We start from the raw sequence: 15,814 nt of genomic DNA, 5'->3' as shown, positions 1-15,814 counted from the left end.
ATGTTAAAGTGCACATGTAACTCTTCTAAAAGCATTTCTACAATTATCATGCTGTATAAGAAAAATCAGATCAAAAGGGGAAAAAAATGAGAAAGAAAACAAAATGCAAGCAAACAACAACCAAAAAAGGTGAAAATACTATGTTGTGATCCGCATTCTATCCCCACAGTTTTCTCTGTGGGTGCAAATGGCTCTCTGCATCACAAGACCACTGGAACTGGCCTGAATCACCTCGCTGTTGAAAAGAACCACATTCATCAGGATTGATCATCGTATAATCTTGCTGTTGCCATGTACACTGACTTCTTCATTCTACTCATTTCACTCAGCATCAGTTTATGTAAGTCTCTCCAGGCCTCTCTGAAATCATCCTACTGATCGTTTCTTATAGAATAATAACAATCCACAACATTCATATATCATACAGCCATTCTCCAACTGATGGACAATCTATTCAGTTTCCAATTTCTAGCCACTATAAAAAAGGCGGCCACAAACATTTTTGCATATGTGGGTCCTTTCCCCTTTTTTATGATTTTTCTGGAATACAGGCCCAGTAAAGACACTGCTGGATCAAAGGGTATGCAGAGTTTGATAGTCCTTTGGGTATATTTCTATATTGTTCTCCAGAATGGTTGGTCCAGTTCACAACTCCACCAACAATGCATCAGTGTCTCAGTTTTCTCACTTCCTCTCCAACATTCATCATTATCTTTTCCTGTTATCTTAGCCAATCTAAGAGGTATATAGTGATACTTTGGAGTTGTCTTAATTTGTGTTTCTCTAATCAATAGTGATTTAGAACATTTTTTTTCATGTAACTAGAAATGGTTTTAATTTCTTCATCTAAAAATTATCTGTTCATATCCTTTGATCATTTATCAATTGAAGAATTTGCCTCAGTTTCTTCATCTGTAAAATGAACTGGAGAAGGAAATAGCAAACTACTCCAATATCTTTTGACAAAAAAAACCCCAAATGAGGTGTTGAAGAGTCAGACATAACCCAAAAACGACTCAGCAACAAAGCTTTACTCCTTTCTATCAGCTATCAGTAGCCATTCACTTGAATCTTTAGTTTAAAAAGTTCAGCTCATTCTGAATTTTAACACTCTAGGGTTAAGACACTGATATTAAATGTCCTTTCTTTCGTTCATTTTTTTTCAAAGCATTTGGGATTAAGTGACTTGCTCAGGGTCCAACAGCTTAGTAAGTGTTTAGTGTTCCAAGTCTGAGATTGGATTTGAATTCAGGTCTTCCTGACTTCAGGACTTCTGATCTACTGCACCGTTTAGCTGTCCCAAGTGTCCTTGATTCTATCTATCTTCTATGGATGTCTAAAAAGAAAAAAAAAAATTAAGTTAGTAGATAGGTTCCCTGTGTTTCTGTTAACAGTGCACATTTTTTCTCCAAATCAGAACTGTTTGTCGTTGGGGCTTCAGAATTTCATTCTTGAGACTTTTCCTTTTTTCCTGAGTTGCCTTTTCTCATAGGATTTAGGGAATGGGATGTTATCTATGGCTTCTCTGAATTCTTTGAAACTTCCTTTCCGAAATCCAAGCTATCTATTAGTTTATCTCTTCTTTATCATGAATTCTCAGAAGTAGTCACTTCTGAAGTTCCCATTATTTCTCCTTTAGATCATTGGTCATAATCAAATTCAGAATAGTAATTTTCTTCATGACTCCTCTCACATTTGGAATACTTGAAATTGCCATTAAGCCAAATAAAAATTTCATTAAAGGATATACAGAAAGAAAGAATTCTAACAGAAAAGTTGGAGAATTCCAACTTGTATGGTTGAATCTCTTGTTACTATGCCATACCTCTGGGACATTGTGGTATTTCCTGAACTCATCTTTTTTTTTCTTTCTGCTTAGGTGGGCTATACTTCATTCCATTAACAATATTAAGAACCTCTGATCCTAAAAGACTTTCTCCAGCCATTTTAACCATCTCTTTTAGAAGGAAGTATGCATAGCTGATACTAATTATTGTTAGGAAAACAAAACTCTGCAAGTCAGTGTAAAAGCCTACTTTGTCATTCATACTTATCATGAGATGCCATCACTTTCCTGGGTAGTTCTTGGGAACAGTTTTCATAGCCAAATTTCCAATGAGCAACACTGGAAGTTTAGTTTCTGGGGACTCCCCAGTGAGGTTGTCATATTTACTTCTATCAGATTTCCTGTCTTTTCTCAGATGATGCTAGCTTTTCCTAATAGCCTTTGATTGACAACAGCAGAATCCTGTCAAAGCCGCAATGCAAATATAAGTTTCCCACTGTTGCCTTTAATATTTCAAGCAGCCCCCAAATATCCTTTTTCTGCTACTAACATTTCAATCATATCTTCCCTGCTCTTTTTTTGCATCAGCTCCTCTCTTCAAGCTTGCAGTCAGTTCTCCCTAAGTGAAGGAAAACTGCTTTGTTAGACATCCATTATTCTTTGGGAGCCTGAACTCCAATTGACAAAGGGAGCCCCAAAACTCTCTTTCTCTCTCTCTTGGACTTTGGGGGGAAAGCTTGGGAAACTCCCTCAGAGAAGCTCTCCCCTGAGAGACCCGCTCCAGGGAATCAAGATTAAATGGTTTCATTCTTTTATCTGGGAGGGACTAGTTGAGTCCAAGACCTTACTTATCTTGAGCTGGAGATGGAGATTTCTATGCAACTCTATTGAGTTGGAGATTAGCCCAGAGACACTCATTCAATTCCAAGATTCTCTATTCTGATTTCAGCTTAAACTGCTCCCAGCCCCCACCAAGAGCTGCCCATATTAACAAGCTTCCTTTAGCTCGATTCCTTGCAGAGGACCTAACCATGCCAAGGAACCTCTCTCTTTCCTTGGCATAGCTTTGACCCTCTGCCCGCTGAAAAGGCATTCTCTTTTCAGCGTTACTTCCTCTTTATCTCTCTCACCTATTTCCCTAAGAGGACCCTATCTACCTCTCTGTTGGGGATTTCTCTGTTAGATCTTTACTTCTCTGTCGGGACCCTGGCACTAAGGAAGTCAGTCTGCAAAAGCTGACTGCTCACTTCTAATAATAAACTTCTTTTGCCAGTTTAACTTTTCGGGTTTGTAAATTCATTTATGCTGACCAGAAGGGGATTCCCACAATTCCCTGCCCTGCATTGAACCTCATCATTTTTGGATCCCTGACTGGAAATCGAGGGGAGCCAAACCTCATCACAATCATGGTGAGTTATGAGTCTTAGTTTGTTCTGTAAAATGGCAATAAAAATGCAGAGTTGTTTAAGGAAAGCAATATGAAAACTCTGGACTGAAAGACTTGAAGACTTGGATTTGAATCTGAGATCCCGACTACCGTGTGATTCTGTACTCAAATTTCTCCACTATAAAACTGAATTGAACTATATGGTCTTTAGAGCTTCTTCCAACTCTGTCATCCTGCACTTTGTTAGGAGTGAATGAGAGAGGACATGTGGATCCTTGGAGATCTAGTTTATGTAAATATTCCCTGAATTCTGACTACCTGAAGCAAAAGTCTGAAACCAGAACCTATCAGTCTGATTATCTTCTGGTAATAAGAGGTTGGGAAGAAGAAAGTACCTTACTCCCTGTTTTCACCCTCCACTAAACAAAGTATGCCTTTCAGCTGGGGTTAGTTTCCAGATTCCCCAAAAGGTAAGAGTCCTATTAGCCACAACAAAACATCTTTTTCTCACTAATATCTCATTTCCGTTCGTTCCTCCTCCTTCTTTTCTTTGTTCCCAGAGTTACTCCTCAAGATGCAAATTTCCTTTCCTTGCATGCAAATGATCCCTGGGAGCCCAAAACTGTCCAGGTGCCCAACAACCCAGGGCCAAACATTCAGATTGCGAATGGACTCTCTCCCATCCTCCAGAAAGTAAGAACCACTGCTGTGAAATGAGCAGTTTCTCTTCTATTATGAATTCTTTGCTCACCATAACCTACCATTATCACCCACAGTGCTGGGGCCAAGTATCCTGGCATGGCTCTCCCGGGCTCTGCCACTGACTGCAGAGACAAGGCCGAGCAGTATGACCTTGAGTTAGTACATGAGGGGTTAATGACCGCTAAGCTTCCCGCCAACATTATAAGTACCACTCTACAAGTGGGGATAAACAAGAGGAGGAGAGGACAAGCCAAGTCAGCAAGCATTTGTTAGCTGCCCATGTGCCAGGCATTGTGCTAAGTGCTGGCGGTACAAAGAAGGGCAAAAACAGCCCCAGCCCTCCAGGAGGTCAGTCTGCTGGGGAGACAGGTGAAGATAAATTATGTGCATAGAAGATATAGGATAAAATGGGGGTAATCCCAGAGGAAAGGCTATTCAGAGAGAGAGAAGCACTTTTGTTGATTTTAATCCTTGCCTTTCTCTCCCTACCATGAACATTATTACCAGCCTGGATTCTAGCTAGTTGAGTTTACTACTGTTAGCCTGGGTCAGGATCCCTATCCCCACCAGCTGCCAGAGGAGGAATTGCCCCTGGCACCCCTGAGAATACATATCCCCTGCTAATCTCCCCAAGCTTTAGAAGTTTTGCATATTTGCAATTTGGGGTTTTCTACTTGGCCTGGGAAAATTCTCTCTCAATATCTCATTTTCTCTCCTTGGCCTAGAAACAACCTCCCACCCCCCACTGTCCAGTTTGTGGTGGCCTGGTAGAGGTAGCTGCCCATGTAAGTTTGTTGGAGGATCCATCAGAAGTCTTGTCTTCCCCCAACAAGGATCTCTCCTTTATCCCAGGCCTGAGGACAAAGGGAGGGAGAAGATGGCAAAAAGCTTGGTGCTGGCCATCAAGAGACTATCACTCAGCAGGACAGCTTCATCTTCTGAATGACTAACTGGAACTCCTTAGAGGTGGGGTAGAAGTGAGCTATAACAACATGGAGGTGATCGGAGCTTTGACCAGGCTATCACCAACAATGTCCCAAAGCTCACTTTGAGCTTTTGCCAACCCACTCTGCCCAAGCGGTTACCCACAGGGCAAAGAGGACCCCTCTCCTAGAGCCCACTTTTCTTTCATCTCTTATAGAGATCAAGGAATCATAGATGAATTACAAAGGAAAGGATCTTAGAAGCCATTGAATCTAACTTCCTCATTTGTAAAACAAGGAAATTGAGGCTAGCCAGTATCATACAGCTAATAAGATCAAGTGGAATTTGAAATCAGGCCTTCCTGATCTCAAGTGCTATGTCCTACCCACTAAGCCATATTAGCCTCTCCCAGAATGACTGCACCCGAATTTGGACTATCTTCTGTGCTATTGCCATCTCCCACCCCAAATTAAGCCCACCAGAGGCACAAAAGCCCCAGAGGTGTTAGGGATGTAGGGAAAAGATTCTATTGGAGTGGGGGGAAGAGGGTTTCCAGCTTAGACTAAAGAATTCTCTTCATATTTACTGCAATACCTGGGATCCTGGGTCGTGTCAGAAGACCCTCCCCCTGCCTCCTGTCAAAAGGGAACTAAAGTCTGAAAGTCTCATGGTGCTAAGGCCACCCCCCCTGAATTCTCCCCAAGCAATAGAGCCCCAGTGTCTTGTTTTGATTCTGCAAATGGGGCTAATGCCAAATGGGGCAGGGCAGAGATCTGATTTTGATAATGATGCTGTGATATCTTTTGACTAGAAGTTGTATGATGACTGGTAAGTCAATTCATAAACTTAAAGAGCTGAAAGGGACTTTTAGAGGTTGATTCTTATATTTAATAAACGTCTAACATATACTGGTTGTGTTTGAAGGTTCAAATTCCAGATATAATAATTTGTACCTCTGTTATTCTGGGCTAGTAACTTCTACTTGGGTCTCATTTTCCTATCTGCAAAAATGAAGGAGTTAGACTAGATGCCCTCTAAGGTTTTAATTCTAAATCTATGTGGCCCTATAGTTATTACTCTGCATCTGACACTTCATGGCCCCATTTGGAGTTTTCTTAGCAAAGATGTTGGATTAGTTTTCTATTTCCTTCTCTAGCTCATTTCACAGATAAGAAAACAGGGGCAGAATTACCTAGAATTACACAGCTACTAACTGTTTGGGGCTGGATTTGAACTCAGCAAAACAAGCCTCCCTGACTCCAGTGCCGGTATTCTATACACTTTGCTAAGAGATCACTTAGAACTTTGAGCTTCTATTTTCTTCTCTTTAAAAGAGGATGATAATACTTGTGCCACCTTCCCAGTTAAGCGCGTTGTAAATGTGAAAAATGCAATAAAAATGGAGGTCACTGTTGTTACTGTAAACAAATTGAGCACAGGTAACAAGCCAAGAAGAGCTTCCTGCCTGGGATCCCTCCCCAGACCCAATCCCCTTTTTTGTACCTGGTCTGTCACTTTGGCCTCTATCCCTATGGGGCAGTTTGTCTTCCTCAGGTACAGGGGACAAAATATGTCATCATGGGCTCCACTCCTGTCCTCCCAGCTGCCATCAGCTGAAGAGACCAGCTCGGAAGTGGTAAACCACAGCAGCTCAGGCTACGCACAGCTTGCCAAACCAGTTCCTAGCCACAGGATCCCCAAGCCATCATTCAGAAGCCCCTGGAGCAGCCAGGCCAAATAGTCCTCCCCCCTCCCCCCCCCGTTCCCTCCCCAGATATTTGGAGAGAATGAGGGATGGGAGCTTGCCATTCAAAAACTGAATCTAAGCCCAAAATATGTACTACTATAAGATCATATCCCTGTAAAGCTGGCTAAAAACAACTACTCTAACCAGTCTCCACTTAAAACACAAAGACCCATCACAGTATCCTGCACAGGCTCATCCCTGAGAGAGCTTCCTTTTTTCTTAGCAAATTAATAAAGTGCTTACTTTGTACCAGGCACTAGTGTTAGGTGCTGAGAAATACAAAGAAAAAAATCAAGCATCTCAAGGAACTTATAAAATAAATACAAGGTAATGGGGGGGAGGGGATGGTGGTTGCTGATGGAAGATGAGGAAAGGCTTAAGTAGAACGTTTTGAACTTTGCCCATGTTATGTTCAGTTTTTTTTTTTTCTTTTCTCATGGTTTTCTCCTTTTGTTCTAATTTTTCTCTCCCAACATGATTCACAAGGAAACTTTTTTTTTTTTTAAAAGAATATACATTGTATTAAATGTGAAGTTGCTTCTCTACTTTTAACAGTTTTCCCTTTCTTCCCTGATACTAGGGGGACAATGCTGCAGAAGTGTTTTTGAATACTATTAGGAATGGACCTTGGCAGATTTACATTTATAAGCTATGACTTGAAGCTATGATCACAAATCATTATTACCTTCTAGCTATGTACAAGATTATCCTGCTACCAACCACAACCTCATTATCTTCTGGCCAAGTGCTTTTAACTCATTTCTGTTTCAAAGATAACAAATCCTTCTGTCATCTTGTAATGATATCACAGAGAAGTCAAGAGATTGGGAAAGGAAGATGAACATCAAGCCTATTCCTTTCATAGAATGAGATAGCAGAAACTATTATTCCAAGTCTTTAATTTTTCATTAAACAATACCAATTAGATTGAAAAAGAAATGTACATGTAAAACCAGAAAAAAAACAAAAAAAGTGTTAACGTTAAGGAAACAAGGAAGTCTACCTAGGAGATACTTGTGAGGAAGGAAGTGCATTCCAGCCACCAGGGCCAGATGGTACAAGATATCTATAACATCTTGAAAGAAAGTCAATTCAACTAGACAAAAGAGTACATGAGAGGGACTAGTGAACAAAGAAGATGAAAAGGTGGATTAAGGCCGAGTTTGGCTTTAAAAGAGATAATAGGAAGCCAATAAAGTTTTCGAAGAGAAAAAAGACACATAGGTTACACCTATATCCCTATATATATAACTAGTAGCAGTTCCTCTCTGAAGAATGATTTGAGAGAGGCTTGAGAGAATGAAGGCCTAAATTAGATTGACATCAGTCATAGTAGAAAGAGGGTAATGGATGGAGATAGATCATAAAGATAATTGTCAACAAGACTTGGCAACTGTTTGGACATCTAGGAAGTAACCAGAGTAAAAATTATGTGAAGTGGTGAACCTAGATGACTGGAGGAATGGTGGTATCCTTGACAGGAATAGAGAAGTTAAAAAGGATAGATTTAGGGGAAAAGGTGTAAAGTTCTTTTTGAACACGTTGTTTTGAGTTGTCTGAGGGATAGCTAGTTTGAAATGTCCAATGGGCAGTTGGGTGATATGGAGAAAAAACACCAGGACTGAAAATATGCATCTGGGAGTCATCTATATTGAGACAATTCCATCTCAAAACAAGAAGCAAGTGTTGATTCTCCCAAACTGTAACTAGCATCTTCAAAGAGAGGTGTATCTGTCAAGGGCACTATAGCATCAGAAAAAGTCTTAAAAGTTGGGCAGGGAGTAGACTAGGTAAGAGTTGAAATTCCAAGTTTCTCCTCTCTCCCAAAGTCTTCTCTCTGTTCATATATTCCCCTTTGCCTCAGAATCCTTTAACAAATACCCTCTCAGTTCAGTCCCACTCATGCCAGACTCTACCTTGTCCCTTGTGCATGAACAGAAATGAGGGTTTTATCTCCCTTTCTCTAACCAAATATTTTATATCTATTTACTGTCAACTGTCCAGCCAGGGATTTTTGGCATTCTCATGTTAGAATTCCTTTTTTCCTAGTGAATGAAGTGATATAAATTGAAGAAGTTGAACATCCTGCTATAAGAAAAAATAAAGGGGGGGGGGGAAACAAGTTTGTCACCTGTATCTATATTTCCTTCACTCTCATCTCATACAAGGTCCAGAACAGATGACTGCCCCAGCTTTGTCACTCATCAGACTCCAGCCCAATTACCAGTCTAGAATCTTACCCTCTTCCTCCATTTGGAACTAATACAAAGCAATCAAGATTTTATTCCAGATTCTGATATCCTGGGATGGGGAAGACTACCATTCCCCAGCATCATCAGTGTCTCTCATAGCTATCACATCCCAAAAGCAGCATCTTTATGCTGGCCACTGCCAGCTGAGCTGTCTGACCTGGAGATTCAGGTTACCCAAAATACCCTCTCCGACCTGTCCTCCATATCTCCAGTCCTAGCTCTTCCCAGTTATTCCTTAGTCCTCCTGTTCCACTGTACCCTCTTTGAAAACTTTCCTCTGTTGCAGTATGTTGAAAACATCCCTAGATTTAAGATCAGAGGTCAAATCCTGACACTGCAACTTAATCCCATTCTGGGTTTCCTTTTTCTAATCTGCACAATTGGGAAGAGGAGAGAAGGTTGCATTAAATAGCATTTAGGCAGAGAAATAAATACCTACCGAATTAAGCACTGGATTTGGGATCAATAAGACTCATTCAAATGCGGCTTCAGACACTAGCTGTCAATCTTTTCTCAGTTTCCTCACATGTAAAACAAAAACCCTGGCATAACAACACTACCTATCTCTCATAAGTACTGTGAAGATCAAATGAGAGGATATGGGAAGAATTTTGCAAATCTCAAAGTGTTACAATATAAACGCCCACTTTATTATCGTTATTAGCTAAAATTCCTTTCAGTTCCAAATCTGTGATTTCAATATAGATCTCTGTGAAGGTTTGTGTCACTCGCACCAAACCACAATCTAGCATTCTCCTAAAAGCATCTCCTCTCTTGGCATCCTCTCTGGGGCCAGCTGCTCATTTTTTCCACACCCCCCCCTCCCCACCGGGGCACACAGGGCCAGGATGAAGCCTTGGCCCGCTTCTGGCTCCCCACTGCCACTTCCAGGCACTCCCTCTGCCAGCATCACCTTCCTCATTTAAAATACCCTTCACACTGCCCAGATCTTGTTGCTTTCCCCTGTGGACCTCCAGGTATTCCTCCTCCTGGGCTTTCTCCCACTCTGCTCCAACCCCTTCTCTCTTTATAAACAACCTGGCTCCTCATTTCCTTAATTCCAATCCCCGTGTTGCTTCCAATCCACGTGAGCCATCCATAGATGTGCCTCAAATCTCCCCTACTCCGCTCTCTTCCATCTCTAGTGAATTTGCTCCGGAGTCAGAATTCCTAGTTACACTCGTCAATCCACAGACCTGATGAAAAATAGGTTCGCTCAGTGCCCTCTGCTGGCTCAAACTATTCACTACAGGCAACTATGAGTTGGGGGCTCAAGAGGACCTGGGAGGTTGTCAAGCAAGACATGGCCCCAGAAACCCTGAGGCTGCTGTCGCCGGTGAAATGGTCTGGGCCCGCACCAAGCTAGACTCAAAACCGGGAGACTACAGATTAGTATGCTGGAAGGAAAGCAAGAGATGGGCGCCAAAGAGAGCTTGTTTGGTCACTAAGTGCCTGTAGGTCCTCCGGCCCTTCCCCTTTGTGAGACTCAGTTTCTGTCTCTCTCACATAGTAGCTGGTATATAGGAAGTGCTTAAGTAATACTTTTGATGGACTGATTTGTAAAATGAGGGGCCTGGACTGGAATGAAGTTTCTTTTCAGCTCTGCTGTTCAAGAATCATGACTCCGTAGTCCCCAGGCCTCAGTCTCAGAATATGGCACCATGAAGCAGGCCAACCCTTGGACCCAGAAGGCTAATTTCTAAAAAGTCAAAGGAGGCCTCCAGCCTTCAGCACCCTCATCCTACTCCTTATTCCAAGGCTTAGAGACTGCTTCCTCCAACAAGAAGGAAGAAAGGTCCTTGACCTGATGTTGATATCTATTCTGTGTATAGTTGTGTTTACTCACTTCTTGAAGACAACTAATTATTTTGATTTTATATAATCAATGTTTGGTATATATCAAGTACTTAATAAATGCTTATTGATTGACATAATCTTATTTATTTTTTGCTGAGGTAATTGGGGTTCAGTGACTTGCCCAGGGTCACATGCTAGGAAATGTTAAGTGTCTTGAGGCTCAGGTCTTCCAGACCTCAGGGCTGGTGCTCTATCCATCCACTGCACCACCTAGCTGCCCTGGATTGACTTAATTTAAAAACATCTTTTCCTTGCCCTGCTTTCTGAAACCAGCATTATGGAAGGTACTAGAAACCTGGGACTCCAAGCAATACATTGTCAAATTAGGTTTACCTGGGGGGAAAATGAAAAGATTGACAAGTGCTTCCAAAGCTCTACACCTGAAGAAAATTGGAGTGTTAGGGAGAAGGCTATTCAAAAGAACTGTGGGTTAGGGAGTAGAATTTTCAGAGAGCGGGAGCAAGATGAATGATGGTAAGCATTCTCAAGGGGAGGAATAATAATAACTAATATGTATTTGGCATCTGATCACCTCAAAGAAATGAGATTTCAACCAGTCTGGACTCAGGAAGCCAGTCAAAACATGATATCCTCCTCCAACTTTCTCCATCACTGGACTATCTCAATAAAGGGAATTACATTATTCAAGCTCAAAATAATAACTTACTTTCATACAGCACTTTAAGGGCTGTACATAAATTCTCTAATCTGATTCTCATCATTATCTTGTGAGGTAGATACACTTATCTCCATCTTACAGATGCTAAAACTGAAGGTCAAAGAAAGTGTCCAGTATCACATAACTAAGAAGCTATATGGAGCAAGATTCAAACCTTAGTCTTGGGTCTTTGAATCCAGTGTCCTGTGCACTAAGTGAAGAGGGGACCCTGAAACTCTAAAAATCCTTGAAGGAGAAAATCTCCAACTCTGCCTCAGCGAGGGACCCCGCCTAAGGGACAAACAGTTCCATTCTGTTATCTAGAAAGAAACTCATTGAATTCAAATTCAGCTCAAGCTGAAACCTGGCTTGAAACTCCACCCATGGGTTTCCTTCAGTGTGTAGCTATAAAAGAGCCAAACTAAAATTCCTCTCTTTGCAGAGGTTCCAAACATGCCAGCTATGCCATGCTTGGGATGCCAAGGGCCTCTGCCTGCTGGAATATTCTTTTCCAGTTTCCAGTTATCCTCTCTCATCATCACCAATTTCCCTAACCAGACTTTTTGCCTCTGTCAGGATTTCTAACCTTACACTTCCAATCCCCATAATAAACCTCTTTTATCAATCTAGGTTTTCGGGTCTGTAATTCTTTTACAGAGGATCTCTGTGCTGCCAGAAGGGAGTCCCCAAAACTCCCTACCCTTGTGCCGAATCCCAAGGGGGTGCAGGGGAACCAAACCTCTCCATTTGGTTCCCTGAACCCTGAATCTGCCACTAGACCTTACCATTTAACTCCCTGGCCACCAGAAACCCTAGTCTCATTTTGGTTCCCTAAATCTAGACCTTAATCACTAGGGTAGGCCATTTTCCATTTCACCCTGTTGTTCCCACTTTGATAATGCCAAACCCACCCCCCCCAAACCAAACCAAACCAAACTGACCAAAATGTGTGGGAAACTAACTTCAGATGGGATACCAAAGAACCATACTTCACATGGGCCACAAATCTCACAATTCAAATGGCCTTCCAAAGCCGCTGAGATCAAGCCTCATCTGAACAAAAAGAAACACATTCTTCATCCCAATATAGTCAACAAGTGATCACTCAGTCTTTGCTTAAAAATCTCTAATAAGGGAGAAGTCACTATTTCTCAAAGCAGTCAATTCCACTTAGTCAAAACCAAATGTGCCTATTAATAGTTTCCATTATTGTATTTAACAGTGTGCTGAGCTATTCTTTTTAATTTGTATTTTATTTTTAATGCTATCTTTTGTTTTTACATCATCTACATTTCCCCTATGTCCCTTTTCCTTCCCTTCTTTATTCCCCAAGAGCCATTTCTTAGGTCAAAGAATTTTTAAAAGAGAAGAAAAAATTCAGACACATAGGAGAAACCAAGAGAAAGGAAGATCCAGAGAGGCCAGTCAACAGTGTCAAATGAAATAGATAAGAATTATAAGGACTGGAAAACTTTGGTGGAACAGTTTCAGTTTATTAGTAAGGTCAGAATCAGAAGTAGAAGCAGCAAATGTAGACAGCTTTCTCTAGTAGTTTGGGTACAAAGTTAGTAGATATGAAGTTGAAGATTTTTTAAGAATAAGAGAAACTTAGCCATGTTTGATGGAAGTAGAGAAGGAACCAGTAGCTAGGGAGAGATTGGAAAGGGACAAAATAAAGATGCTGGAGAAGATGAAAGGGAATGGGACTAAGGGTCCCATATATAGTCTTGGCAAGCAGAAGGAATACCTTATTTCAGAGAATGTAATTAAAAGGAGAGTGGGAAAGTATGAAGAAAAAGAGGAATCATATGTGAGTTTCTCATATAGTACATCCTTAGTTCTAAGGAAAGTGGGCATTAAGTTTCTTGGCAGAAATATGGATGGTGTAGGTATTAGAGGCAAGAGAGCTTTAGAAGAGCTTTTTTTGTGGGGAAGAAATCAGGGAATAATAAAAAGATTGCTTTGCTGCAGTGAGAACTTAGGTAAAGTTGAAGAATATGAATTTATAAAGAATCCAATTAGCAGAGCTGTGTGCCTTCATGTACCACTTAAAAGTCTTTCCTCATTTTCAAATTAGCCTGATTCTATTCTTTTTACATTCATTTGTACACACACACACACATTCTTGTCTCTCCCAAGAAAACAAGCTACTTGTGAGTAGAGATTTGTTCCATTCGCTATATTTGTGTCAGGCACAGAATAGGCAAATAATAATTACTTCTTGATTGATCTAGAGGAAATCCCTCTGCCAACTATAATCTGTCCTCCATGATAGGGGCAAATAATTCCCACCACAAAGAGAATGCACCATATTAGGCATTATTCATATAATTATAATAAACAATTAAATATAAAAAGTATAGTATAAACAAAATATAAAGAGTCAGAAACATTAACATTTCAATCCTCAAAGTTACTAGATTCCCTTTATTCTCCAATTTATCCTGTATATGTCTTGTTTATATATACTTATTTATATATTGTTTCCCTCATTGGATTGTGAGCTCCATGGGAGCAGGGGCTGTTTTTGTTTTTTAAATTTGTTTTTCTGTGCATTTAGTAAAGTTATTGGCACAAAGCAGGTGTTTAGTAAATGCTTACTGCTAATATTGACTACTGAAGTACCTTCAAGTTCCAGGATATATGGGGTGTTCAAGAAGGGCTAATATCTCTGGTGTGAGGGCTTGTGAAGTACTTTTCAGGACTGCTCATCTACCTTTGGTGTCCATCTGCCCCCCAAGTCTTACATATGGCTCCAAGGAACTGTGGCGTGTGCAGCAGCCATACCTCAGGTAAAACCATTTTAGCAGATAGGCTAAAGTAGAATAAAGTTAAGTAATTGACAGACTTCAAACCTGTCAGTGAGTCCAGGGAATGTCTACACAAAGGATGTGAAGACTTTCTCTGGCAGAATGGGTGAATGAGAACAATTATATTTTGCAAAGGCCACAAAGGTGACTGAAGCAGATATTGTGAAGTGCTTAGACATTAAAATTGCCAAGATCACCTACAGTATCCTGGACCATTGCTTATCATGCTGACTTTTGTCTTGCCATAGGACTTTGATGACTCTGGATGAAAGACTAAGGCCCAACTATGCCTCAGTTAAATCCAAATTATGTGCAAGTCACTAATCATGTCATTGTTCTTCTTTGAAAAAAAAAAAAGATGAGAAATACCCTTCAAAGGTCTAATGATGCCTCAATTTTTTAAAACTTTTTTTAACTGAAGCTTTATAATTTTCAAAAGATATGCAAGGATATGAAAAACCTTAGTTTCTAATCCCCCCCCTTCGCCTACCCTTTCCCCTAGATGCAAGTAATTCAATATATGTTAAACATGGTAAAAATATATGTAAATCCCCTATAGGCATACATATTTATACAATTATCTTGTTGCATAAGAAAAATCAGATCAAAAAAGAAAAAATGAAAAAGAAAATTCAAGTAAACAACAACAAAAGAAGTAAAAATGCTATGTTGTGATTCACACTCAGTTCCCACACTTCTCTCCAGGTGTAGATGGCTCTCTTCATCACAAGATCATTGGAACTGGCCTGAATCATAATGATGCCTCAATTAAAAAACCCAACCAAGCTCTGGGCTCACCCACCTATTTAGCATCAACATTCCAATTCCAGCCCTGATCAATCATCTTGGGGTGAAGGATGACCAATGGGCTGGACAAGATAATGTTGGAAGTGTTGTGGGAAAACTGGGCCACTATTGCATTGTTGGTGAAGTTGTGAAATGATTCAATCATTCTGGTGAGCAGTTTGGAACTATGCCCAAAGGGCTATAAAACTGTGATCCTTTGATCCAGCAGTGTCTCTACTTCTGTATATCCTAAAGAGATCTAAAAAAAGGGGAAAGGACCTACATATGCAAAAACATTTGTAGCAGTTCTCTTTATAGTGACAAAGAAACAGAAATTAAGTGGATTATCATCAATTGGGGAACGACTAAGTTATGGTATATGAAGAATATTACTGGTCTATAAGGAATGATGAGCATGCTGATTTCAGAAAATCCTGGAAAGACTTACATGAATTGATGCTGAGTGAAGTGAGCAAGAATCAAGAGAACATTGTACACAGTAACAAGATTATGTGATGATCAACTGTGATTGACTTGACTCTTTTCAACAAGGAGGTGATTCAAGACAATTCCAATAGTTCTGTGTTGGAGAGAGCCATCTTCATCCAGACAGAGAACTATAGAGACTGAATGTAGATCAAAGTATAGTATTTTCACCTTTTTTTTGTTGTTATTTGCTTTCTCACGTTTCTTTTTCTCTCTTTTGATTTGATTTTTCTTGGATTGCTTGCTGTCTGTGAAAGATGGAGAGGGAGGGAGAAAAATTTGGAACACAAGATTTGTAAAGGTAAATGTTTAAAATTATTTTTGCATATATTTGGAAAGAAAGAAAAAGATATTTAAAAAACCAAAACTACTACTACATCAGCTATAAGACCTTATATAAGTCATTAAAATATCTTTCA

At 40.3% G+C, this 15,814-nt stretch overlaps 1 protein-coding gene across 1 annotated transcript in view; it reads right to left on the bottom strand.

Moving 5' to 3' along the window:
- Positions 1-963: 963 nt before the first annotated feature.
- Positions 964-15,814, bottom strand: part of ILRUN (inflammation and lipid regulator with UBA-like and NBR1-like domains) — a 142,473-nt gene continuing 127,622 nt past the window's right edge. The window contains exon 5 of the mRNA XM_031965034.1: positions 964-1,336. Coding sequence (XP_031820894.1) covers positions 1,316-1,336 — 21 coding nt within the window. The 3' untranslated portion in view covers positions 964-1,315. The remainder of the gene's footprint in view (positions 1,337-15,814) is intronic.

Source organism: Sarcophilus harrisii, chromosome 4 (assembly GCF_902635505.1).
Source record: "Sarcophilus harrisii chromosome 4, mSarHar1.11, whole genome shotgun sequence".
Taxonomy (NCBI): Eukaryota; Metazoa; Chordata; class Mammalia; order Dasyuromorphia; family Dasyuridae; genus Sarcophilus; species Sarcophilus harrisii.
Note: the sequence above shows the minus strand (reverse complement) of the source record. Positions and strands in the feature narration are given on the sequence as shown.